This window comes from Adiantum capillus-veneris, chromosome 7 (genome assembly GCF_014529385.1).
Source record: "Adiantum capillus-veneris isolate H3 chromosome 7, ASM1452938v2, whole genome shotgun sequence".
NCBI classification, from domain to species: domain Eukaryota; kingdom Viridiplantae; phylum Streptophyta; class Polypodiopsida; order Polypodiales; family Pteridaceae; genus Adiantum; species Adiantum capillus-veneris.
Genome location: NC_140937.1, coordinates 12,147,580 through 12,171,758, shown reverse-complemented (window position 1 = coordinate 12,171,758; position 24,179 = coordinate 12,147,580). Strand labels below are relative to the sequence as shown.

The 24,179-nt window shown below is 47.2% G+C and overlaps 1 protein-coding gene across 3 annotated transcripts in view; it reads left to right on the top strand.

The window, feature by feature from the left end:
* LOC147453444 (uncharacterized) overlaps positions 1–24,179 on the top strand; it is an 80,871-nt gene that overhangs the window by 15,928 nt on the left and 40,764 nt on the right. For all 3 annotated transcript variants that reach the window (XM_086515622.1, XM_086515623.1, XM_086515624.1), the window contains 3 exons: positions 20,942–21,055; positions 21,135–21,305; positions 21,421–22,383. In XM_086515622.1, coding sequence (XP_086371748.1) covers positions 20,942–21,055; positions 21,135–21,305; positions 21,421–22,383 — 1,248 coding nt within the window. The remainder of the gene's footprint in view (positions 1–20,941; positions 21,056–21,134; positions 21,306–21,420; positions 22,384–24,179) is intronic.

Below are 24,179 nucleotides of genomic sequence, written 5' to 3'. Positions count from 1 at the left end.
GCCTTATTGGGTGGTTGTATATTCGCACCCTTATCGGGTGGTTGTATAACACTAGGTACTTGGTGCTTGGTACTGTGGGGTGCTATGGTACTACTGGTTCCGTTGGGATAAAGGGCCACGTGCCTGTCTGCAGCCTTATTGGGCGGTTGTATATTCGCCCCTTATTGGGTGGTTGTATAATCCTACACTATATCTATCAGGAAAAATCTAAAGAGGTACAACTCTTTTGTATCCACAAACGTTGTGTCGAAGCTATCCTCTCCGACTCTAAACTCAGCTCGTCTTTTGTCTGTGCATCTCCATCACTCTACTGCTGCGTCTGATTCTGCAGTGTTGTGTTTGAATCCTACAGATTGTTGAGTCTGAATTTGCAGATTGAACTGACTACTGAGTTTGAATTTGTAGTTCGAGCTTCACTCGATCATTACAAACTGGTATCAGAGTTGTGGTTTCACAAGCTAGTTCGGTGAGCGTGGATCAACATTAGAATTGTGTTTCGGCAGCATAATTCTAGTTCAACATCAGAACTCTGGTTCAGTATCAGAGTGTGCAGGCAGTCTTTGTCACTGAAGCATTGTGCGAGATTCAGAGCAAGGTCATCTTGGTCTTGCAGGTGGAGCAGCAGATGTGCGGAGAGTGTACACAAGCCTGAGGTGCTTATAAGCTTCGAGCTCTCAGGACTGTAAGCTTGGTAACTCTGTTTCGAGTTAGGCAAGCAGTAAGCGTTTCCAGCAAGGGTTTCCCAGAGTGTGCTAGAACCTTTTTTTCGGTGCTGGCTGGACATGATTTCCTAAATATTCAGAATTGCTCAAAAGTCTTATTCCAAAAGTGCAGAAGATCGGAATCCAAATTGCTAAGTTGAATCCGAATTCCGATACTGATGGCTCACACTACCTTTGGGTATAGCAGGTGGAAAATGAGCAAGGGATCTCGGATCATTGCTAGAGGTCCTGAAAGTGACACTTTGTATCCACTTCATGTATCTAGTGTGCGGGACCATGTAGTCGCCATAACCGAGCAGCCAAGTGGTTCCTTGTGGCATGGTAGGTTGGGACACATGAGTCAAACCGGAATGAAGGTGCTTGCTCGTTTGGGGTATTTACCGTGTTTGAGGTATGTTGATTTTGACCATTGTGGTCACTGTATCTATGGCAAGCATGCTCAAACTCCTCACAAGAAATACTGCTTTCCCCCTAGAGATAGCTTTGACAACGGGGGTGAGTATGTTTTTTTTTCCGAGAAAAAGATCCTTCTATTAGTTAATGAAACTGCCCATAGGGCTACAACCACCTCTTCGAGAGAGGGCTACAACAACCATGATGGGGAGACTCTCCCAATGAAAAAACAGCATATGTACAATGAGGCTAAATCAAGAAATGGGGGAGGGAAAAGCCACACAGGTGGACGGTAGTGCCATTTGAGTACACCCTGGACCATGGTGAAAAAATGCCCAGGACGCCAAAGTCGAAGGAAGGCCTCTCTGCACTCCCTCATGCGGTCGGAGCCTGCAGTCTCTTCTGAGGGTGTGGATCAGCTCTAACCAAAGATCGCGAACAGTCTCTGCTGGTGGTATAGGGCGAGCCTCAAAGATGCGGAAGCAATGGGCCCGCCAGATGAACAAGAGTGTCAGGCCACTGATGAGCTCCCGGCACTCCTCTCTCACTGCACCACTCCTGTGGAGTAAGCTCTGTGGCAGGTTGGAGTGTAGGTCGCCCCCCCTGCATCACTATCATCCTGCTGGTGGAAGATAGCTCAAACTGAAGTGGCGGGCCCGTGAGAGTGGACCAAGTAGTTGCCCCCCAAGTGTACTGCCGAGCCGTGGAAAGAGCAGGCATCAGCCGAAGAACACGAAGCCACACCTGCTGTGCCAAGGGACAGTCCCAAAGACAGTGACGCTGACTCTCTACAAGATGGTCACAAGCTGCGTATGCGGCCGAGAGACCACTATGCACCAGCCAGCTCCCAACTGTTGTAGCTCTGTGTGCGACCAGCCATTGAAACAAAGTGATTCGCCTCGGTTGTTTGGAGTCCCACAACCTCTCCCAAAAAGCTGCCAAGAACTCAGCTGTGAGACCCTCCTCCTGCCAATGAGGTGCTGCAGAGTAGGGTGAGCCTCTCTGTGTGCTGCCAATATGTGACGTCCCAGTCGAACAGTGTACTGAAAGAAAGGGACACCTAGGTGGTCTGCAGAAGAGAAAGGATCTTTCCAAAGCCACTCTCCAGGATCCCACTGTACTCGTGCCAGTGGACAACACTTCCAAGCCCACAGTCTCCAATGTCCAGTCTCAAGAGCAGTTGGGTCAGGATCGATGACACAAGTCCTCCCACAGATGCCCACCACTCGGATCCTCTGAAAACAACACTCTTCCACCTATGGGGCCTCTACTACAACTCGTAAGCGTCCCTCACCTTGTAACTCGAAAAACAGAGAGGGAACAGTCTTTGAGCAAGCCCGAACTGAGATGAGAACTCCAGTCGCGTGAAGGCTGCCATCCATTTGGGCGCTGCTGACTCGAGAGGTGTGAGCCACTCAGTTGGAACTCCCTCTGAGATGTCCTTGCACATGCTCTGCACCCCTCTCATGCCCTGAAGCTGAAAGCCCTGCAGCTCCTCTGACAAGCGTGAAAACTGTAACCAGTCACCTAAAGAGCGTGCTGGACCCGCTGCCATGGGACCCCAGGAAACATGAGGCCGACTACCAACCAAGTGGCCTCTGTGAGTGCTAACCATGGGGTTCCAAACAAGGGGCTGTCGCAGGCGCTCCTCCGTGCAAGTAGGTTGCCGCTGCTCCAGGCCTCGCCACAAGTGCTCCCAAGATCGAAGCAAACCCACAGCGAAGCGGTCCTCCAGTCTCCTGCTCAAACCAACTCTGCGCATCTCTGTGAAGATCCATTTGGTCGAAGGTCGCCAGGGGCCTCCTGCCTGAGGCACCCACGAAGCTGCTGTAGCAAGAACTCCTTCCAGGGCTCCTCACCTGGAAGAAGTCCTCGGACGATGAACTTCCCAAGGAGGGCTCTGCTCTGCTGTGCTGGTCGATGATCCCAAGCCCTCCCTGTGAACAAGGAAGAGTGATGACCTGCCAAGCCACTTTGGCTCGGGTTGTCTGAGTGTCACGCCCTGACCAAAGGAAGTTCCTGATCAGCCTCTCTACCTGGATGATATAAGAACTCAAGAAGATCCAGCAAAAAGTGATGTACCATATAGTAGCCAACAACACCTGGTTGGCCACTACAACTCTGCCAACCAAAGAAAGTCGTGCGGAGCTCCAATGTAACAACTTCCTCCTGATAGACAGGAGGAGGGAAGGAATTTGCTGCTCGGGGGACAAGTCCAAACCAACCTGACAACCCAAGTACCGAACTGCAGTCCCTGGGGGAATCCACCTGAAACTCTCACCTGGCATCCAATCGGGTACAAGAGCACTACCAACCGAGAAAGCCACTGTCGTTCTCCAGTTGATCAGTGCGCCAAATGCACAATAGAAGGTCTCAAGAGCCTGCTCGCAGCTGTGAAGGTTGGCCTCCTGGCCATCCAAGTACAAGGCTAAGTTGTCAGCAAACTCAGCGTCCAGTAGTTCATCTCCCCGAATAGGGAGTGCTAAGCCCTGTAGACCAACCTGCTGCGACACCAAAAACCTACTCATTGCCTCAGCATAGAATAGAAAGAGGAATGGGGCAAGAGGGCAGCCCTGTCTGACCGAACGTGTGAGCATGAAACGATCACCCCTACCTCCTGACAAAAGTACCTGACTGTGTGTCCGTCTGTACAAAGCTGACACCCCTCTGATCCAAGCATCTAAGAAGCCCATCCTGCGTAGAGTGCCCTCCAGAAATTCCCAGTCAACTCTATCGTAGGCCTTCTCAAAATCGAGAAGAAGAATCACCAGATCCTCAGCACGGAGCCGCGCTAGGACAGAGGCCTCCCAAAAAGTAAAGATGTTGTCGAGGATACTGCGCTCCTTGACAAAACTTGTCTGAATCCCATGTATAAGGCTCTCTAGAAGTGGCTGGATCCTCAAACTTAAGAGCCTTGGCAAGAATTTTGTAGGCTGAGTTGAGGATGGTGATGGGACGCCACTATCGAATCTCATCCAAGGAGCCACCCTCCTTGGGAATGAGGTAGATGAGACCCTCACTCATGCTATTAGGCATCTCTCCCGTGTGCAAGATGTACTGAAAAGCACTACAGAGATTCGGGCCAAGCAAGTCCCAGTACTCCAAGAAAAAACTGGGAGTCAAGCCATCCTCATCTGGACAGCTACCATGGGGGAGTGCACTAAGAGCCGCGTGCAACTCCTCAAGCTGAAGTGGCAGGTCAAGCATAGTTACCCGGAACGGGAAATCGGAACGGGGAACGAGGAACGGCAACATGCATGAAATGCCATTCCCTGTTTTGGATACTCACGTCTGAAGTGGCAGCTCAAGCATAGTTACCCGGAACAGGAAATCGGAACGGGGAACGAGGAACGGCAACATGCATGAAATGCCATTCCCTGTTTTGGATCCGGAACGGGAAATTAGGATGGGAACGGGGAACGGGGACCTAAAAATGGTCATTCCCTGTAACTATGAGCTCAAGCCTTTGACGCATCTCCTCAGTCACAAGCAAGGCATTTGTGCCCACACCTGCTCCTTGCATGCATCCTGACGCTCTGACTGAGGCTCTGCAGACGGTAACTTACGGTAAAAGTCAATAGCAATTGCACGCATGTCCTCTGGCTTAGAAGCAACTGACCCGTCGGGCCTCCTCAACTGACTGACCTTTGCATGCGTATGCCGAGGTCCCACTGCCTTGAAGAAAGCACCAGTCACTCTGTCACCCACCTGTGTCCACTGAGATGCTTGTCGATGGAAAGCAAACCCATGGCGCCGCTCCTCTGTGCCAACAAGCTCCTGGCGAGCCTGCTGTAATTGCTTCTCCAACCAAGGACCGTCTGGATGCTGCTCCTGTATCCTCTGCAAGGAAGCAACGCCCCGTCTGAGACGCTGCTCCTCTCTCGCTGCAGCCAGGCGAGCCAATGACTCCTGTAGATAGAAACGACTAAGCTGAGCTAGTCCTGAGGCCACTCTGTCAGCAGGAGAATCCTGCATGTCCAAGCTCTCTGTCCAGAGAGCCTCTACTCGCTCTCTGAGTGCAGAGTCCAACAAGACCCTCTCAGGGATGCGAAGCATCGTGCTCCCCCTTCTTTGTCTATCTGCCACTGTGAGGATCACTGGTGCATGGTCCGAGAAGCAAGTCCCTGCCAAAATGCCAACTATCCCACCCAAGTCACAGAAATGGTCACTACTGTAGAAGCGATCTATCCGCGATAGATTCACTCCTCCCACTCTGCGGTCCGAATGAGAGAAGGCCAGGCTGTCTAGGGGCCTCACAAAGCTAGAGTGCTGCCACACATCCGAAACCCTTAGTCATACAAAACCTCTCTCAAGTTGCCAGCTCAACTCCATGTACAATAGCATGGCTACCACCAATCCTGTCAGAAGGGTCCTCCAACATGTTGAAGTCACCCCCTATGCACCATTGCTCTGCCTGCGGCAGAGACTCAACAATCTGTGACCAAAACTCTGCTTGTGCACTCGCCACATTGGGCGCATATATGTTCAAGAAGCCCACAAGGCAACCCTGAACTTGCATAGTGATCCACTGAGCCCTGCCTGGCACAATAATCCCTTTGCCCACAATGGCCCGTTGCAAAGAATCCGCAATAGTCATACATACCCCACCCTGGATGCCTCCAGGTCCAAAAGCAGCTGACCAAAAAGTATCATATCGTCCACGCAAGAGTTGACCAGAACGTCTAATGCGGCTCTCACACAGATGATGCTCATGTAGCATAAGGAGATCAATCTCGCATCCCACAAGGCAACGCTGAATCTCCTGACGTAGTCGGCCTCTCTGACGTTGAAACTAGGGCCCACCTAGACCTTGCACGTTCCATGAGACGATCCTCATGGGGAGCGAGAGAGAACATGCCACTAGGACGTGGCAATTGCTAACTTGAGTTGGTTTCTTTCCGATGATTTTTGTTTAATTTTTGGGACCCTCTTTTAAAAGTCGCAAATGACCGGACATTGCGTGGCCAGTGTGAAATGGCCGACGACCGAGAGTTTCACCCGCAGTCGGGAAGGGCAGGTCACCACGAGTTGGTCGGGCTAATCAGCATTGGAATCCGAGCAGTAAAAGGGTGTCTAGGCTCAGTTCAAAGGCATTTAGGCCCCTCGCGACACTTATAAGTTGTGGTTACTAGGGAATTAACTCAAAAGAGGCAAACTGGACACTTGGCGGCTCCTGATGCAATTGCCAGAAGCATCAGCAAGAGGGGGCGCCCATTTCAATAGAGGGGGCTGATTTCAACCCATTAAGTGCTACAGTGTGAGTAGTGGGTGCAGGTGCTCACAGCTTTAATGGAAAGCTTGCCTTCTTCCTTGCTCTATGTAGCGTGATGATTTGCTCTCGCGCATCTCTCTCTCCCCTTTCCACATATGGTAATGCCCCACTAGTTGGGCTACTCAGATGATCATGTACAGTTTTGGGAGGTTTATGCACGTTTGCCAAGGCAAGAGCCTTCTGTACAGGAATCGGATTAGCTAATTGCTAATCCCCTTCAGGTACGCACAATTCCAGCGCGAAGGAATGCGAAAATGAAGAGGTTTCTCGCGTGAAAACTCGTCCGATTTACAGGGGAACTGTTCCATTGCGTGCGGGAGCACCTGAGACACGCGTAGGCGTGCTCGCTCCACTCGAAACGATCTAAAACAGAGAATTACAGCCTGCTGTGTTTTTTTCTGCAGGTTTAGGGTTTCGCACCTAAACTGCAGGGAATCGCTAGGGGAGCCTCGGAAAGGCCTTGGGATGCGTGTACAGGGCAGTAGGCACCCAAAAGTGGCAAAACAGAAAATTACAGCATGCTGAAATGGACCTGCAGCTCACTGGAAAGCTTCCTTACTGCAAGGGAACGTGTCCTTGACGTGTACTTTTGACCTACAGGAATATTTGCGTCGTTATGCTGGCGAATTTGGGTCAAAAACCTGCAATTACAGCCATGGACAGGTTTGGACAGCTTGGTGAGGGTTAGGTGAAAGCGTTTGGATCGTTTATTTTGTTAGGGGAGCTTGGGGAAGGCATTGGGTGCTTGTACAGGACAATTTAGAGAGATTTCTCGCGAGGAATCTCGTTTAATTCAAGGGGCAACTGGCCCTACAGGTGCGAGAGCTCGAGGGCTACCCAGAAAGGTGATCGGCACGCGGATCGGAGCGAATTCAGCGAGCTGCAATTTCTTGCTAGGTTTTGCAAAGAGCTCTAAAGTGCGTGGAAAGTCTATGATTGCTTGGGATTTTGTCCGTGGAGACTTCTACTGTGGTTATGTTGCCAAAATCGGGTTGGAGTAGAGGAATTTCAGCCCGATAAAAGTGGGACATCTTGTGGAAGTTTACAGGTTTTTCTCAAGTATAATAAGGATAAAGAAATACCGAAAAGGGCGCCAGTCTTTGGGGCCAACAGGGTGTCGTTGTCTGCTTGGTAGCGCTCTAGCTTCCAGGCCGTGGCTTGTCTTGAAGTGTTGAATTCCTCTCACAGGTTTATTCGTGAAGTTCCTTTGTGTTGTAAAGTTACAGTAAAGAATTTCGGGTGAAAGCCAACGCCTACCGCCCCATGGGCTGGTTTCAAAACAGATGCTGCTGCAGCAGCTAAATGTGCTATCTTCGAGGCTGGCTTGGATAGGGAGTAATCCGCATCCGAGCGTCCTCTAGATAGGCGTGACTGCAAAGAGTGCCTGGCCCAAGCCCAAGTAGACCGAGCCGTACGTAAAGCAACCTCCTCTGTCCAGGAGTCCTCATGAATGTGTACAATACATGGCGAGCACTGTGTATCAGCAAAGAAGGGAACCACAATGTGTCTACATCCTGCTGCATCTGGAGGGGTCACCGCAAACTTGGCCAATGGCCACAGAGTCTGAAGCATGTTTGTAACTACTAGGTCTCCGATGTGGTGAGAGAACTCTAGGGCTTGTGTATGCAGCCACTCCAACACTGAGTCGAGAGTCCACTCAGTCTGGTCTCTGCCGCAAAGGGGAAAAGAGAAGCCAACCGCTGAGTCCAAGGCTTCTATCCTCCTAGCTGCAAGGAACAGAACATGAACCCTGAAGCAGGCTGCCTCATGGTCTGCTGAGGCATCGCCGAGAAAGCGTGTAAAGTCGTAGTCAAAGAAGTCCCATTGGCGCCGAATGTCAAAGCTCATCAGACCACGAGGGACTGCTGCAAAGGGAGACGTCTGTACCTGTAAAGGGGGTCGCAAGAAAGGCTGTCCCTCTCTCGCCAAGCGACTCGTGGCAAAGGCGCTGCCAAGAGATCTCCTAGCAGCCGGGGATGGCCCTGCCTCCTGGGGCGACTGTGTAACTGGAGCGGGAGGGGGGGTATAGGAGCAGGGGGAGGGGGAAGTGGGGCAAGGGGGATTGGCAAAGGTAGAGAGGCGAGGAGGAGAGGCGGCCGGGGGAGGGGGTGATGAGGAGGGGGGGAACTCGGGGGGAGGGGGGGCTGTCGAGGGTGAAGCTGAGGTGAGGGCTGGAGCAGGGACCTCGTCCTGCTCAAGAGGATTGAATCGGTTTCCCGTGGGAACCCACTGCTACTGGGCAGGCACCACGTACTTATGGTACCAAGGGATCCCAAAAGGACGTCACACCCTTCCAAAGGCATGATGTAGAAGACCTCATGCCCTACATACCCCTAACAATGCAACCGGAGTTTGCCTATGACAAGTGTAATGGCAACATCCAGTCCTGGTGCCGCTAGAACTACCTCGGTTGGTGGTCCCATTTCTTCTGGTGTAATTCCAAGTCGAGCAGCCAATTCAATCGAGATGAAGTAGGCTTGGCTCCTCTGTCAAAGAAGACAAGGGCTTCTTGATCTTGTACTGTGCCCCACGCTCTGGAAAGCTCCGTACTTTCGTCCATTCGTTCTCCACAAAATTCGGTACGTGGTCGACTACGGGGCTAGGAAAGTCACATTGAAGAATGAAAAGGGTAGAAATATAGTACTTGATGTAAAATTAAAGAGAGAGTCCGTCCCACTTGTATCGGCTTTGGTTATTTTGAAATTATTTGAATCCAGTCTGTTTGTTTACTTGATCTACTTGAATGAGTTAAATGACCATAAAATGTCAAATTTGTGGGACCTCGAGAAGGAGCAACAAGATTTTCTGCAAGCTCAAGTTGATTGTATTTTTGAAGGCTTACCAGTAGAGCTACCTCCTCAACGACTTGAAGTTCACGCTATTGATTTGAGTCCCACTAGCACGCCACCGAACCGGCCACCTTACTGAGTTAGCAGAGCCCATTATGAGGAAATTATGAACCAAGTGAAGAGCTTCTAGAAAAGGGTCTAATTCAGCCCAATACATCACCTTACTTTTCGTTAGTGTTTTTGGTATTAAAGAAAGATGGATCTTGGAGAATATGCATTGACTACAGAGCTCTCAATAAATCACCATCAAGAACATGTTTCCAATAACGAGGATTGATGATATACTGGACAGGCTACAGGGTTCTCTATGTTTTAGCAGAATCGATTTGAAAAGTGGCTATCATTAGATCAGATCGTTCCTGGAGATGTATACAAGACCGCGTTCAAGACGTCCTTTGGATTGTACGAGTATTTGGTGATGCCTTTCAAATCACAAATGCTCCTGCAACATTCAATAGGATGATAGACAAGAATTTTAGAGAGTACCGATCATTTGTGGGCACCTTTTTCAACGACATCATCGTATTCTCCGAGAGCGAGGCAGAGCACTGACACCATTTGTTACAAGTTTTCCAGGCACTATGACAACATCGACTGGTGGCTAATGAGAAAAAGAGCGAGTTTTTCTTGCCAGAGTGTAACAAACTTGGACACCCCAAGTCTAGAATCTGCCACGACACCAAAGAGAATCACTTTAAATACTTAACAACTTTAAAATCACAGTTCAATTTGAGACGACACGGCTTGGTGTAGTTCCGTGCCCAGAGGTATTGGCCCCAAAGACTGACGCCCCTTTCAGTATTTGTTTTATATTAATGCTTGAGTCAAAGTTACAACTCCGTAGGGTCCTCCGCTCTCAGACTCTACATCCAGATGCTTTGAGAAGTGAGGCCCTTTTATTCTTACAAGGGATGCCAAAAGCAAAGCCCAAAAGCTTCAAAACTCAAAAGCAAATAGTTCCAAAAGCTTCTAGCTCCAAAAACTACCAAAAAAGCAGTCTGCGCAATTTACGGATTTCCGTGCAGTTCTTCCATGTCAACAACTGTCAGCACGTTTCACGGATTTCCATATAGTCAGCCTGCCAGCGCATTTTTTGGGCGTCCGTTCAGTCAGCCACGTCATCACTTTGCCGTGTGTGTGTGCACCGGTTGCACTACCATGTCATCAATTTGTGACACAGAGATACGCTTTTTGGGTCACATTGTCTCTAGAGAGGGTGTAAAGATGGACCCAGTCGCCAAGGTTGAAACCATTGGAGATTGGCTAGATTTGAAGAATGTACATGATATTTGAAGCTTTTTGGGCTTGGGCTCGTATTACCAACAGTTCATTTGAAAGTTTGCGGAGATTTCTTCTTTGTTACACATTTTGACACAGAAAGGGGTTCCTTTTCCTTAGGGACCATCAGAGATTGCAATATTCAAGACCCTAAAGGAAAAGTTGACGATTGGTCTAGTGTTGGTACTACCGGATTCACAAAAGCCATTTGGGGTTTACTGTGATGCGTGTGGTCGCAGGCTGGGAGCGGTCTTGATGCAGGAGGGCCATGTTGTAGCTTATGAGAGTAGAATGTTCTCGCGACCAGAGCGGGTTGCAGAGATTTATGAAAAGGGGCTTTTGGCAGTTATCCAAGCTCTTGCTCAGTGGCGCCATTTTCTACTCGAAGCCGATTTTACTGTGTTCACCGATCACCAAAGTTTGAGATACTTCTTGTCCCAGAAACAACTCCTTTCAGATAAACAGATGAGATGGGCAAACACTTTCTTGAAATTTCATTCATGTTAAGGGAAACAAGAACTTGGTGGCGGACGCGTTGTCTCGCAACCCACAAATATTGGCTATTTCGGCGGTTCACCATGAGAACTTTGAGGATATGGTTGATCAGTTTTCCACAAATCCAGATTTTGGAGACATCTTCAACCCGTTGTAGAGTGGGGAGACCGTTCAGGCTATGCTCTGATGGACGGTTACTTAATGCAGAAAACAATGTTATGTGTTACTTGGGCATTATGGAATAAGGTTTTGACAACGTGCCATTGTCCACCTTTTTTGGGGCACCGTGGCATCGACACCACCTTGAAAGGTGTCGAGCAATACTTCTATTGGCCAAAGCTCAAAAAGGATGTGGACGAGTTTGTTTGCAGTTGTTTGGTGTGCCAGAAGGTCAAGTTTCATTGGCATAAGGCACCTGGTCTCCTACAACCTTTATCTATTCCTAGCTGACCTTGGGAGAGTATAGCAATGGACTTTATTTTTGAACTTCCCAAGACTCAGAGTGGGATGGCATTTGGACAGCCATCGACCTGTCATGGATGCTTGAGAGACAGTCGCTGCCTGCATCATCGCCTACATCATCGCTAGAAGGCTTTAGAAGAATCTAGAAGGATCTAGAAGATTCTAGAAGTTCTAAAAGTATCAAGGAGATTCTAAAAATTTCTAGAAGCTTGGAGAAGATTTTGGAAGAATCTAGAAGTTTCTAGAAAGCTCTAGAAAGTTGAGGAAGGATCTAGAAGGTTCTAGAAGAACTAGAAGGATCAAGAAGGTTCTAGAAGATTCTAACCTCCTCAAGAAGAACCTAGAAAGTCCTAATCTCCTCAAGTAACCTCCTCAAGCACTAGTATAAATAGGGGTCTTGGGCCACAAGCCCCTCAGTCTTGCCAACACCAGTTGTGAGCCTCCTATGACGAAATCCCTCCTCTAGTTCTTATGTTCAAGTCTTGTCCTTGCAATCAAGCCTTGTCTTATACTCAAGTCATGTAATCCAAGTCTTGTATCTAGCTCTCTTAATAAAGTATTAAGTCTTGTAATCAATATTAAGCTTATCATCAAATCCAAGTTCTTGTACATTGTGAGCGCCTCCTCTTGCTCTCTTCTAACTCTATACGCGCTCATAACAGTTTGGCAAGACTACCATCTCTTAATCTTCTCAAGCCATCATGGAGCCGACGATGGAAGGTGTCATCAACGCATTGCAAAGCATCCAAGCTCAGTTACAAGAACTTCACGAGAGTAACGCTCAACTTCAAGCAGGGCAACCCCTAATCTTGGGACCGGCGTTACAAAATCTTCAACGTCAAAAGAGCTTCAAGAGACAAGCATACATCAAGCACAAGCTGCAAGATCTAGCTATTCTCAACAACATAAGAAGGAGCCGAAGGTCAGTATGCCTGAAAAATTTGATGGGACTAGATTAAAATGTAGAGGTTTTCTTCAACAAGTGCATCTCTTCATTCAAATGCAACGAGAGCGTTATCCAGATGATGCCTCTCAAGTAGGTCTTATTGGGACCCTCCTCTCAGGTACGGCTCTCTCTTGGTTTGCTCCCTTACTTGAAAAAGAATCCCCTCTTCTTCATGACTTTGGAGCTTTTGTGCGGGAGTTCTCTGCAACCTTTGGGGATATTGATAGTGCAAGGGTTGCTGAAACCAAACTTAGAAATCTCCACCAAGGATCAAGACCTGCATCCGTCTATGCATCCGAATTTCAACAGCTCACTTGTGATCTGACTTGGCATGAGGAATATTTTATTAGTCAATTTCGGTGGGGATTAAAGGATGACGTAAAAGATCTTTTATTGACTATGTCAAAGGTTCACACACTAAGCGAGTTCATCTCTCAAGCAATAGAATGTGATAATCAACTATTTGAGAGGAGACAAGAGAGGCGTCTCGGGGCACCATTGTGACCCCAAACAGAAGTGACACATAATGGCTACACACCTCAACAGGGCCACGAATCAAGCATTGAGCCCATGCAAATTGATTCAGCATGGTTTCAACCTCTCTCAGCCCAGGAGAAGCAAAGGCGACGCATTAATGGCTTATGTATGTATTGTGGAGAGCAGGGGCACATAGTTCAACAGTGTCCAAGGAAGAGAAGGATGAAGGTTCATGGTGCAATGGCCTCAACGTGTTTGGAAAACATGGACGTCCAACCCCAATAGAGACCGACCGGTTGGACAAAAGACAAGCAAAAAAAGGTCTCTTTCTTCTCGCCGCTGATTCCACTTCAAGTTTTATGCTACCAGTCAAGATCCATATGCCGGGTAGGCACATGGATTGTGAAGCATTACTAGATTCAGGTGCAACGGCGTGCTTCATGGGCAAAGAATTTGCAAAAGAACAAGGCATACCACTTGTGGAGAAGTCTAATCAAGCAACTGTAGAAGTCATTGATGGTCGTCCCCTTGCTTCAGGGGATGTCAGGTATGAAACTCGCTCCATAGAAGTAACATTGCAGGAGCATGTTTCAAGAATAGCGTTCAATATTATAGAAAGCCCAAGCAGTCCAGTTGTTATTGGGCTACCGTGGCTTGAATTACATAATCCTGACATCGATTGGAGGGCTCGGAGAATTTTTTTTTTTTCCGAGAAAAAGATCCTTCTATTAGTTAATGAAAACTGTCCATAGGGCTACAACCACCTCTGCAAGAGAGGGCTACAACAAGCATGATGGGGAGACTCTCCCAATGAAAAAACAGCATATATACAATGAGGCTAAATCAAGAGATGGGAGGAGGGAAGAGCCACACAGGTGGACAGTAGTGCTGTCTGAGCACCCCTTGGACTATGGTGTAGAAAGGCCCAGGGCGCCAGAGTCGGAGGAAAGCCTCGCGGCGCTCCCGCATGCGATCGGAGCTGCCCAGTAGTCCCTCAAGCTGTCCTCTGAGAGTATGGATCAGCTCTAGCCAAAAGTCACGAACAGTCTCTGCTGGTGGCACAGGGCGAGCATCAAAGATGCGGAAACAGCGGGCCCGCCAGATGAACCAAAGTGTCAGGCCACTGATGAGCTCCGCTCCCAACACTCCTCTCTCTCACTGCACCACTCCTGTGGAGTAAGCTCTGTAGCAAGCTGGAGTGTAGGACGCCCCCCCTGTATCACTATCATCCTGCTGGTGGAAGATAGCTCAAACTGAAGTGTCGGGCCCGTGAGGGTGGACCAAGCCGCTGCTCCCCAAGTGTACTGTCGAGCCGTGGAGAGAGCAGGCATCAGCCGAAGAACTCGTAGCCACACCTGCTGGGCCGAGGAACAGTCCCAAAGACAGTGACGTTGACTCTCCACCAAATGGTCACAAGCAGCACATGTGGCGAGAGACCACTATGCACCAGCCAGCTCCCTACTGCTGTGGCTCTATGTGCGACCAGCCACTGAAACAAGGTGACTCGCCTCGGCTGTCTGGAGTCCCACAACCTCTCCCAAAAGTCTGCCAAGAACTCGACTGTGAGACCCTCCTCCTGCCAATGACGTGCTGCAGCGGGGAGGGCCTCTCTGTGCTGCTAGTATATGACGTCCCAGTCGAATAGTGTACTGAAAGAAAGGGACTCCTGGGTGGTCTGCAGAAGAGAAGGGGTCCCTCCATAGCCACTCACCAAGATCCCACTGTACTCGTGCCAGCGGACAACACTCCCAAGCCCATAGCCTCCAGTGTTGTGTCTCAAGAACTGTTGGGTCAGGGTCTATGACGCAGGTCCTCCCACAGATGCCCACTACTCGGATCCTCTGAAAACAACACTCTGCTACCTGCGGGGCCTCTACTGCAACTCGTTGTAGTCGTCCCCCACCCTGAAGCTCGAAGAACAGGGCTGAGACCGACTCTGAGCAGGCCCTGACTGAAATGAGAACCTCCAGTCGTGTGAAGGCTCCCATCCACCGGGGTGCTACTGGCTCGAGAGGCGTGAGCCACTCAGCTGGAACTGACTCTGTGATGTCCTGACACATGCTCTACACCTGGAGGGCTCGGAGAATTGAACCACGAAAAGTCCAAAAGAAGAAGGGAAGGCATAATAGGCCTATATATCTCGGAGCCAAGGTCTTCATGCGTGCAGCCAAAAAGTATCCAACTTTCCTGATATTTGCAACACCAACCGACACGTCGACAACAAAAATCATGGAGGCATTGCCACGTCAATATCAAGATTACAATGATGTTTTTGAGAAGAAGAATGCAGACCTCTTACCGGAGCATCGACCCTATGATTGTGCTATAGAGCTTCAGGAGGGAACCCAACCCCCTTTTGGCCCAATATACAAGCTATCTCAAGATGAATTGGTAGAATGACGGAAATATTGATAAGAATCTTGCTAAGGGGTTCATACGGCATTCAAAGTCCCCAGCAGGAGCTCCAATACTCTTTGTAAAAAAGAAGGACGGAACTCTCCGGATGTGCGTGGATTATAGGGGCCTAAACAAGATCACCATCAAGAATCGCTATCCCCTTCCCTTGATCCCAGAGCTTCTTGAGCGCCTTGGCAAGGCAAGAATATTTACAAAAATAGATCTTTGTGGTGCTTACAACCTAGTCAGAATCAAAGAAGGTGATGAATGGAAGACAACCTTTCGGACAAGGTATGGCCACTTTGAATATACCGTCATGCCATTTGGTCTCACAAATGCCCCGGCTGTTTTTCAACATTTAATGAACGATATCTTTTGGGAGTATTTGGATTATTTGTGGTAATATATTTGGATGATATCTTGATATTTTCCAAGGATCAAGAAGAGCATGAGCACCATGTACAATTAGTGCTTGAAAAGCTTCGTGCATCAGGGTTATATGCAAAGTTGGAGAAGTGCTCTTTTCATCAATCTAAGGTGGAATTTCTTGGTTATGTAATCTCTAAAAAGGGAATCTCCATGGAACCAAAGAAGGTTCAAACCATCCTTGATTGGGAGACACCCACCTCGGTAAGAGATGTTCAATGTTTCCTCGGATTTGCAAATTTTTATCGTATCTTTATACAAGGATACTCTTCGGTGGTTACAGCACTCACAAGGTTGACAGGCCATAATAAGTTTGTCTAGGACTCAGAGGCCGCGAAAGCATTTCAAACTCTCAAGCAAGCTTTCACAACCGCACCCATTCTAATTCACGCAGATCCTACAAAGCCTTTCATCTTAGAAACAGACGCTTCAGATTTTGCCCTTGGCGCTATTCTATCCCAAGTAGGAGAGGATGGTCGAGTACATCCAGTGGCTTTTCATTCCCGCAAGTTCTCAGATGCAGAAATCAATTATGAAATCCATGACAAAGAGCTCTTAGCAATCATCGACTCCTTCGACACTTGGCGTCACCTACTTGAAGGAGCTCCTCATAAGATCACTGTCTATACAAATCACAAGAATTTGGAATACTTCATGACATCCCGCGTCTTGAATCGTCGCTAAGCCAGGTGGAGTGATATCCTATCAAGGTTTGATTTTCTTATCTCTTATAGACCTGGCCGTCAACAAGCTAAGCCAGATGCCTTACAAGAAGATCCTACCTTTCACCTAGAGAAGGCGACGCAGCATTTGATCAACAAGAGTCAGTGATTCTGAAACCTGAGCAGCTTAAGCTAAACGCCACCATGAGCCAAGCTCCTGAAGATTCTACTTTTCTTTCTAAGGTGAAGACGCAAATTGCCAAAAACCCACTACAAGGACAAAAGGTTAGTGAGGACTTTCAAGAAATTGATGGACTAATTTACTATAAGGGTCTTCTCTATATTCCGCCAGGACCAACACGCCTGGAGTTACTTCAGCAACGGCATGATCTTCCATCAACAGCGCATTTTGAGGTTAATAAGGCAATTGAGCTTCTCTCCCGTGACTTTTGGTGGCCTCAAATGTGGAAGCTTGTCAAGGAGTATGTAGGCACTTGTGACGCTTGCAATAGATCAAAGGCCCCTCGTCATCGTCCTCATGGGTTACTCCATCCCTTGCCCATTCCAACCAAACCATGGTCATCCATCTCCATGGACTTCATTGTAGAGCTATCCTTGTCACAAGGATTTGACTCCATTTTAGTAGTCGTGGATCGGTTTACAAAAATGGCACACTTCATTCCAACCACTAAAACCATCACCAGCGAAGGTACGGCCAAACACTTTCTACAACATATCTATCGTTATCACGGATACTGGATGACATAGTTTCTGATTGAGGCCCACAATTCATCTCTAGCTTTTGGAAAAGCTTATTCAAGCTACTCGGAGTACAAATCAACCTCTCCTCAGCCAATCACCTACAAAGTGATGGACAAATAGAAAGAGTAAATCAAGTTTTGGAACAGTATCTCCGCTGTACTATCAATTATCACCAGGATAATTGGGTCGAGCTCCTATCGCTAGCAGAATTCTCCTATAATAACAGTTTGCATGCCTCCACTCGTCACACTCCATTCTTTGCTAATTATGGTCAACATCCCAAACAGGATATCCACAAACACTATCAAGTCAAGAATCCAACTGCTATTCATTTTACACAACAATTATCTGCAATTCACAAAGAACTTACAATTTATATCAAAGAAGCTCAATCCAAGTATAAGGAAAGTGCAGATCTTCATCGCATGCAGCATCCAAAATACAAAGAAGGGGATAAAGTGTGGCTCCTCCGACGTGATCTGCGTTCATCTCGTCCCTGTCAAAAGCTTGATTATCAAAGGCTTGGCCCATTTAAAATTATCCGTCAAGTCAATCCAGTCACCTATCGACTCCGATTGCCCTCATCCATGAAAATCCATCCAGTCTTTCATGTCTCAGTCCTAGAACCTTGTCACACATCTAAGATCCCAAGAAGAGACCCACAACCACCTCCTCCGGTTGAGATTCAAGGACATGACGAATATGAGGTCGAGAAATTCCTAGATTCTCGAGTTTCGCGTGGCAGGTTACAGTCCTTGGTGCATTGGAAAGGCTATGATGTTAGTGAACCAACTTGGGAACCAGCACACAATCTACAGCATGCATCTCTCAAAGTCCAAGAGTTCCATCAACAACATCCATGGAAGCCCAACTCAAGGAACACCACTGCTCCTCGGGGAACTTGTCGCTAGAGGAGGGGGTAATGTCATGGATGCTTGAGAGTTCAGTCGTTGCGTGCATCATCGCCTACATCATCGCTAGAAGGCTCTAGAAGAATCTAGAAGGATCTAGAAGATTCTAGAAGTTCTAAAAGTATCAAGGAGATTCTAGAAGTTTCTAGAAGCTTGGAGAAGATTCCGGAAGAATCTAAAAGTTTTTGGAAAGCTCTAGAAAGTTGAGGAAGGATCAAGAAGGTTCTAGAAGATTCTAACCTCCTCAAGAAGAACCTAGAAAGTCCTAATCTCCTCAAGTAACCTCCTCAAGCACTAGTATAAATAGGCCACAAGCCCCTCAATCTTGCCAACACCAGTTGTGAGCCTCCTATGAGGAAATCCCTCCTCTAGTTCTTATGTTCAAGTCTTGTCCTTGCAATCAAGCCTTGTCTTGTACTCAAGTCATGTAATCCAAGTCTTGTATCTAGCTCTCTTAATAAAGTATTAAGTCTTGTAATCAATATTAAGCTTATCATCAAATCCAAGTTCTTGTACATTGTGAGCACCTCCTCTTGCTCTCTTCTAACTCTATACGCGCTCATAACACGACCGATTCAACAAACATGCCCACTTTATTCCGGTTCATGAGCTTCTTTTGGAGGGAAATCTGGGAGAATATAGGCACACGACTTAAATTCTCGTCTTCGTTTCATCCACAGGCAGACGGGCAATCGGAGATAGCCAATTCAATGGTTTTGGACTTGCGAAAGTCATATATCTCTGATCAGAAGACTCAATGGGAGAAGTATTTGCCCTTGGTGGAGTTTGCCTTCAACAATACAATACATACATCCACCGGGAAGGCACCGTTTGAGATTATAGAGGGTGTCAAGGGGGTTCCACGTATTATGAGTACAAAAGATAAGATTTTGAAGCAAATCAATATACACAGGATCTGGACATTGCTTTTATCAAGGTAAGGGAGGCTCTTGAGAAGTTTCAAGTACGGCATAAGAAGGCAGCAGACAAGCATCGACATGATTTGCAGCTGAAGGAAAATGATTGGGTGCTCGAGAAGGCACGCCTACGGAAACGGAAGGGTAAGGAGAGGCTTTTTTGGACGGTAAGTATGTGATATTATGGACCTTTCCAGATCCCAGAAAAGATCAATGATGTATCCTTCAAAATGAAGTTACTAGATACTTGGAAGATTCACAATGCATTTCATGTGAGTCTATTGAGACTTTTCAAAGGTGAATGGACAGGGAGCCAGAGGAGTAGCCCAAAGTGGAAGAGACAAAGGAGATTCTCATTCCAGAATAGGTCCTGGCTCACAAGGAAAGGAAAGTGGAAGGTAAGGTGACATGCCGGTATTTAGTCAAGTTTAGGAACTATCCGGCTTTGGATGCCAAGTGGATGGAGGAGGAGGACCTAGTAGATACTCCTCAGATGTTAGAGCTTTACCTAGAAGCTTTTGGTTTAGCACCAACTATTCCAGGAGTTACCGATGAATCAAGAGGTTGAATCTGTTGCGATACGGATTGCACAAGAGGGGAGTTACTCCGCTCCTATGTCACAGGTTACCTGGATGGAATAAAGTCACTGATTTCTTTTGAGATTTTAGGGATAGTGAGAGGCTGACAATATTCTGCTGAATGACTTTATGTAAAGAAGTACTTTGAAATGGGATTTCCTAAAATGAATCTGTTATATGTGCTCTCTCATGTGTGTATTGTTTCAGTGCATGTTTGAAAGACGAAACGATTGCAGCTTTTCTGTCTTGTTTACCGAGGAGTGATGTGGATATGATAGTAACGAGATAGACAATAAAGACATCCATCAGAGATTAGCTCGATTTGGATGTGATTGCTAAATAAGTTACAATGATCATGATTCTCATCTAAGATCTCGGTAGGGATAGTGATGTGAATGTTTAGTGACTGTTGTCCTTAGTCAAGTGCTAGATATATGTACTCTAGTACGTCAGTACTCAGAGTCAATGCCTGTTGAACTAGTTTTTGTCCTATGTTTGTTTTGTAGGCGTAATCGAGGGCGATTACAATTCTATCGAGAGGGGGATATGTCACAAAGTGATGATGTGGCATGGACTCAAGGACAGAGCCGAGACAAAAGAGGGCCAAAACCCTAGCAAAAGTGCCGGTAGAAGTTTAACGAACTTGTGGAACCTATCTGAGTGGCCAAATTTTAAGAACTCACTCAAAAAATTGTACCAACTTATGATACCCCGGCCGAGAGGCCTAAAACCCTGAAAATAAAGTGTGGGAGCCAAAATTGCGTAAACAGATGATGACGTGGCAGGCTGTACGGACCACATGCAATTCCCCTCATGTGAGTCAAAGCAGAAAAATAGCTTTGTATACTGCCAATGCTTAAAGATTGAAGAATCAAAGATCCCATGGTCATTCTATCCTTAGGATTTTGTGGCGATATGCCTCCATTACGTTCTTTCCTGCTTCATGTTCTACTTTCGATATGTGTCCTTCATGTGTTCTTTTAGATTGTCTCTTTGAAGGAAAAGAAAACTCAAGCTCTTGTTTTGCTACTTGTTATCAGCTAAACTTCAAACATCCTCTGTTGATACCAGAGGCTTGGGTGATAATGGAAGCTCGTACCAGTCACTTTTTCTATATGCAGCACATAGCACTTCACCTGACTTATGGTCAATGAATTTTGTGCATATTTACTACTTGTGAGGTTCAAACTCTGGCTTTTGTCTAGCTGGACAGGTTTGGGTATCACTGCCAAACCATTTTGTATAACAATGACTTGTCAAGTTGACTTGAGTTGGGCAACACTTTCAACCTAGCTGAAAGAGCTGTTAACGTTACATTACTCGCACAGTATGCTCAGACTGAAGACCTATGTCCATTGTCTACTTTAAAATATTGACCTTAAATGTTGTAGCAGATACGGGCAAAGAGACAAGATCAAAGTGGTCAAGTGAAATCTGCTGAGAGCTTAATGGACATCTTGCTTCATAACTGGACTTACTTTCAGCATTCACATTCAACCTTGGGGAAGGTAATTCACGTTCTTTCTGGTCAAAATATGCTTTTGTGATTAAAGTGAGTTTATTGACACTTTGCAAGTCTATGTGCAGACAGATAAGCAGGTTCATGCAAAGTATTGTGAAAACGAGTTTGGACACTTCCTCCTTTCTGATGGTCAACAGATTCACGGACAGTTTCATGTGAACTTGAATGTTTTGATCAAGGAACTACGCAAGCTCCTTACCAAGTTGCGCAGTCAGATTCTCCCAATGGCTTATCAGGCAGGGCAGAAGACCTGAAAACATGTTTTGGTGCCTTATCATTATATCTGGAAGGCAGTTAAGAACTCTCTTATAAAAACTCTCTTTTAAAAACTCTCTTAACTGATTTCTGCAGGAATTGCCTTCATGGAAGTCACCTAGGCTTGAAGAAGATCCGGAGCTGGAAATTCCACCTATGCCTCTGATGCCACAACTTTATCCGATTGCAGGGCTTGCACCTATCCCGTCAGAAGAGGAAGAGAACATACCCAATGACTATCCAGCTCCTGTTTTCAAGTCCCCTATACCTAGAGAGCACCCACCTTTGGTTCTACCTGAGACATTGAAAGTACCTCCTTTAAAATTGCCTGTTATGCCGGTGTTCACTGAAGATGAATCTACTGTTGATTATGACGTATATAAAGAAGAATCTCTGCCTATTTTTGTACTTCCATCTCAAGAACCATTGCCTGTATGGGAGGAGCCTCACCTTGCAGAACCACCACCTGAACCTGAGTATCTGTTGCCACAGCTCATTCCTCCACCTGTTTTGGAATCCATGCCACCATTTCGACCTCCTCTTTTGGACCCAAGACCCTGTGAGAAGTCCTACTATGAACTTGGTAAAGATGAAAGAGGAGTTTGTGATGGGTTATGCAGCAAGCATGGACACAAGCACCACTTTTTACCAGGGCAACACAGGCGTGAGCCATGCTTTGCCAAGCCTCCTCAGCTCCCAAGTCTTCCTCCTCCCCCATTTCCAGAGGCAGAATCTGTCCTCCTTAGAATTGAATCTCAAGGTATCAATCAGAATCAAGATCTGGCTGAGCTACAGATTATATCAGAACCGGTGTTTGAGGCACCCCTTGAAGAATCCATTCCACCATTTGAAGCGCCGTCATTAAAAGAGGAACCAATGTTTGTGCCCCCTCCTCCTGTCTACCTTCCATCTTGGAAAGAGCCAAAGCCTCCTCCTCCTCTTGGATGGATGGGTGGACAGCGCCCAGTATTTCTCATTGACTGCAGTGGGGCCATGATAGGCGAAAGAATGGAAGCTGTGCAAGGTTGTTTAAAAAGCTTGTTCAGCCCTGGGGGCCAGGTAAGGTCAATTGTCAAATTTCATAAGCATTTTAGCTCATTGTGATTTTTGTCATGCGTCAGAATCTGTTACCCCAATTCTAGCTACTCTGTTGGGTCTTGACACTAGCATGCCTGATGGTTGCAATTCGCGAATGAGTGTTGAAAGTGGATATCTTTGATGTTTTAGATCTTTCGGGTGCTTCTTTTGGCACTGACTTTTTATTAGAAGGTAGGCCATAAAGAAACTGTCTCATTAGGAAGAGGATGGGGTCTAGGAGGGCCTCTTTATTTCATAGTCACATGGGGACGGGGACGTGGCAAAACAGGGGACGGGGGACGGGCCAGGGGACGGGAAAGAGAGAGGGGAAGGAGAGACTCGAGAGGGGAGGGCAATGCTTAAGGCTCAAGCGGCAAGCCTCAAGGCTCAAGAGTCAAGTTTGAAACCTTGAAGCCCTTGAGGCTTGGGTATGTACTATGTTATATGTAGTATGAGGCCTTAGGCTCTTAGCAAGTTAGCTTGAAAGTGGCTCCTCCTTGGGCCTCTTATATAGAAACCCCCCCCCCCCCCCCCCCCCCCCCCCAAGTGAAATGGCCACAAAACGGCCCTAATTTTGAAATCAAAATTTTGAAAAATCCCACCTAGGCACCCCCTGCTCACGTCCCATCCACACCTGTCACCGGGGACGCGTCCTGCCTGCGCACCCGTGTGAGGGACATCCCCGCGTCCCGTCCCCGCGTCTTGTCCCTTGTCCCCGCGTCCCGCTCCCGCATCTCGTTCCCACCATAAAGGCCCCCGCCCCCGTTCCCCTGTTTCCATGCTTTATTTGCCATGAGCTTAAGATTTTGACAAATAGGTGTAAGCCATGTGTGCAAGAATGGTGGTTGTGTAAGAGATGTGTAAGAGTGGTCAAAGGATCCACTTTTCCCCCCAAAAAGGTGGTGGACAATTTTATGATTTTCGGCCCTCCATAACTCCCACATATGATCTTCGATTTGAGTGGAGATCATAGATCGCAATCTACGCATCGAGCTCTTTCCATAGATATGCTACATGATGGTTTTATCCGCTAGATTTCAAATTCCATTTTAGGGGAAAATTTGAATTCAAATAAACTAGTCGTTTTGCCCGTTTGAATTTAAAATGTGTCCCTTGATTACTTTCTTAAAACTAAAAGTTTGACTTCTTTAAACTGCCAAAAGAGGCCCCCTAGACCCCATGATCTTCCTAATGTTGCAATTTTGTAACTATATATTAAACAGGAGTATTTTTTTATGGCCCCATGAAAAATCTCAGTCGGTCAGCGATATAAATATGCACACGGAGTTTGTCAGTGCTCCACGTACACTGTCACTTTTATAACCAAAGAAACATCTACATGGAGGCTGATAGGCTCTCACATTGATGGATCACATGGGGCATGCTCACTCTGTGAGTAACATGTAATCGGGGATCAGCTGGTCTTTTGGGATAACATGTGCATCAATCAAGGACATATGGAGCGACCCCTGATATCTATGATTTCTAGGCTGATTAGAGCCAAGGCCTCAGTCCCACATGACATCATACGAGCGGAGCTGGCTGCCCCACCTATGGAGGCTGAGGCACTCACCAGATCAGTATCATTTGTACACAGCTTATGGGACACCACCAGGGACAGGTATGCCAGGCTTGCTCTCGAGTCATCCAGACAGCTGGCATTACAGGGAGATACATCATGTTGGTATGCACAGATGAACTCATGGTTTCAGAGGCATGGTTTCAGCATGGACAGGCTGCCCCCTTTCCAGTATTCTCTTGATGCACCATCCTTGGCT